General features: G+C 44.7%; 1 protein-coding gene across 2 annotated transcripts in view; it reads right to left on the bottom strand.

The window, feature by feature from the left end:
- Positions 1-412: 412 nt before the first annotated feature.
- CNBD2 (cyclic nucleotide binding domain containing 2) overlaps positions 413-2691 on the bottom strand; it is a 59047-nt gene continuing 56768 nt past the window's right edge. For both annotated transcript variants that reach the window (XM_023512272.1, XM_003788137.2), the window contains one exon: positions 413-746. In XM_023512272.1, coding sequence (XP_023368040.1) covers positions 431-746 — 316 coding nt within the window. In that variant the 3' untranslated portion in view covers positions 413-430. The remainder of the gene's footprint in view (positions 747-2691) is intronic.

Raw genomic sequence — 2691 nt, 5'->3', positions numbered from 1 at the left:
ACAAGACCCTGTCTCTACCAAAAATAGAAAAAAGCTAATTTGGCATAGTGACGTATACCCATAGTCCCAGCTGCTTGGGAGGCTGAGGCAACAGGATCACTTGATCCCAAGAGATTGAGGTTGCTATGAGGTATGGTGCCATGGCACTCTACCCAAGGTGACAGAATGAGACTTTGTCTCAATAAAATAAAATAAAAGACCCTCCTATCCTAAGACCATCCGCAGCGATTAACCCATTGACCCCTGGCCTCCTGATCATATGTCACTCAGCCAGGCATGTAAGTGTCAAGGGAGGCTGGGTCCCAGTTGCTGTCCCTAAATACAGCTCTGGACTCACAGCTCTCCAGGGCCCCCCCCACCCCCAAGTCCCACAACTGCCCTAGTAGTCATTCAGCAGACATAGCGGCTAGTCCAACATCCTTTATCAGTTCTAAATAAGGACCCCAGCATTTTTATACTGAGGCAGGAGTTCCTGGATTTTGTACCTGGGTGCTGTAATGGCCTGGATAAGCCTCAGTGGGGGGAGGAATTTCCGGGGAGCCTTGAAAACAGGATGGGGAGGTTTAGTCTCGTTGATTCTACACAAATCCAGGATCAGAGTCTGAGGGTCATAGATCCCTTTCTTCTTGGGCTGGATTGGGATGAACGGTAGACTCTGGTGAGGTTCCACCAGCAGCCGCAACAGGTCCTTCCGAAAAACATTCCAGTTGTTCTCCTTGAGGAACTTCTGGCACGTTTCTTCATCACTGGGGGTAGGCACAGAAGCTGTGGTTTTCATACCAGCCCCTCCCTGCCCCAGCCTTGCTTCCAGCCCTCTTTCCAACCCCTGAGCTCGTGGGGTCTTGACCCACCTCTCTGCCTTTCCCACACTCTCTCTCTGCCTCCACAACTTCCTTCCCTTAGACCTGTGCTGTCCCATGCAGCAACCATGAGCCATATGTGGCCACCAAGTAGCTAACGTATGGCTGGTCTGAATAGAGATGGGCTGTGAGTACAAAATATACACCAGAATTCAGAGACTTAGAACAAAAGAATGTAAACTATCTCAGTAATTTATATTGATAACGTGTTGAAATGATAATACTTTAGATATGGCTCGGCACCTGTGGCTCAAGCGGCTAAGGCGCCAGCCACATACACCTAAGGTGGCGGGTTCGAATCCCTAGCCTGGGCCCGCCAAACAACAATGATGGCTGCAACCAAAAAATGGCCAGGCGTTGTGGCAGGCGCCTGTAGTCCCAGCTACTTGGGAGGCTGAGGCAGGAGACTCGCTTGAGCCCAGGAGTTGGAGGTTGCTGTGAGCGTGATGCCATGGCACTCTACCCAGGGGGATAGCTTGAGGCTCCCTCTCAAAAAAAAAAAAAAAAAAAAAAAAAAAACTTTAGATATACTGATTCCAATAAAATAGATTATTAAAATTAATTTCACCTGTGTCTTTTTGCTTCTTATAATGAGGCTATTGAAAAATTTAAATCACATATATGATCATCAACCATCAGAGAAATATAAATCAGAACCACAATGAGATAGACCACTTATACCCACTAGCACAGCTACAATAAAAAGATTAATAAGTACTGATGAGGATATGGAGATGTGGGAACAAAGTTTCCAATACATGGCTGGTGGGGATGTAAACTGGAGCAACCACTATGGGAAACAGTCTGGCAGCTCCTCAAAAGGTTAAATGGACAGTTACCATATGCCCAGCAACTCCACTCCTAGGTAAACCTAAGAGAAATGAAAATATATGTCTATATAAAAATGTGCACGAGAATATACATAGCAGCATTATTCATAATAACTTAAAAGTAGAAATAATCCAAATGTCCATCAAATGATAAATGGTTACTAACATGTGTGTGACTCCACTTATATGAGATGCCCAGGACAGTAGGACAGGCAAATCTGTAGAAACAGGAAGTAGATTAAAAGCTTCCTTGGAGTGATCAGGGTGCTTGGCTCTCATGCTGCTGCCTCCCCGATGGCACGTGAGGGTGGGGAAAGTGGGACTAGGCTGGGCTGGGCTCAGCACCCACTGGTTTATTTCCTTCTGAGACCAAAGCAGGGGAAGGATATGTTAAACTTCAATTGACTTGCCTGAACTTACCTAAGGAAGTAGGCCTAAAAATCAGTAACCAATCAGAACATTCTTGTGGCTAGATTATATTGACGAGGACAAAGTTGACATTGATCCATAGAAATCAACTTAAAAAAACACCCAGAGGTCAGCACAGGCTACACATGCCAGCCCTGTTAGTCTTAGTATGGCAAAGCCAGCTTCTGCCTGCTTACAAAAGCTGACTGTGTGCATCTCTAACTCTATTTTTAGTGACTTCGGGTTAACGGTTTGAAATTAGCATTGGTAGAAGTATTTACACCACAGAAATCAGCAAACGCCACAAATCAGGGTTTCCTCCCACCACCTGGAGAGCTGATTGTTAAACATCTACCAGCATTGTGCAGTCTCCACTTTAGAAGTTTCATTATCTCTCAATTTCTCACATGACAAGTAACACTACCTAACTTTGACTTAGAACTTAACACAAGAACTTTACTTTGGGTTAACTCATTTAATTATCAGAATCACCCATTTCACAAACATGGAAACTGGAGCCAAAGAGACTAAGGACTCACCAAAACCTACAGGGGCAAGGGTGGGATTACTGATTCTTTTTTTTTTTTTTTTTT

This window comes from Otolemur garnettii, unplaced genomic scaffold, assembly GCF_000181295.1.
Source record: "Otolemur garnettii isolate 467f Iridium unplaced genomic scaffold, OtoGar3 scaffold00025, whole genome shotgun sequence".
Lineage (NCBI taxonomy): Eukaryota > Metazoa > Chordata > Mammalia > Primates > Galagidae > Otolemur > Otolemur garnettii.
The sequence above is the reverse complement of the archived record's forward strand: the minus strand, read 5'-3'. Positions and strand labels throughout refer to the sequence as shown.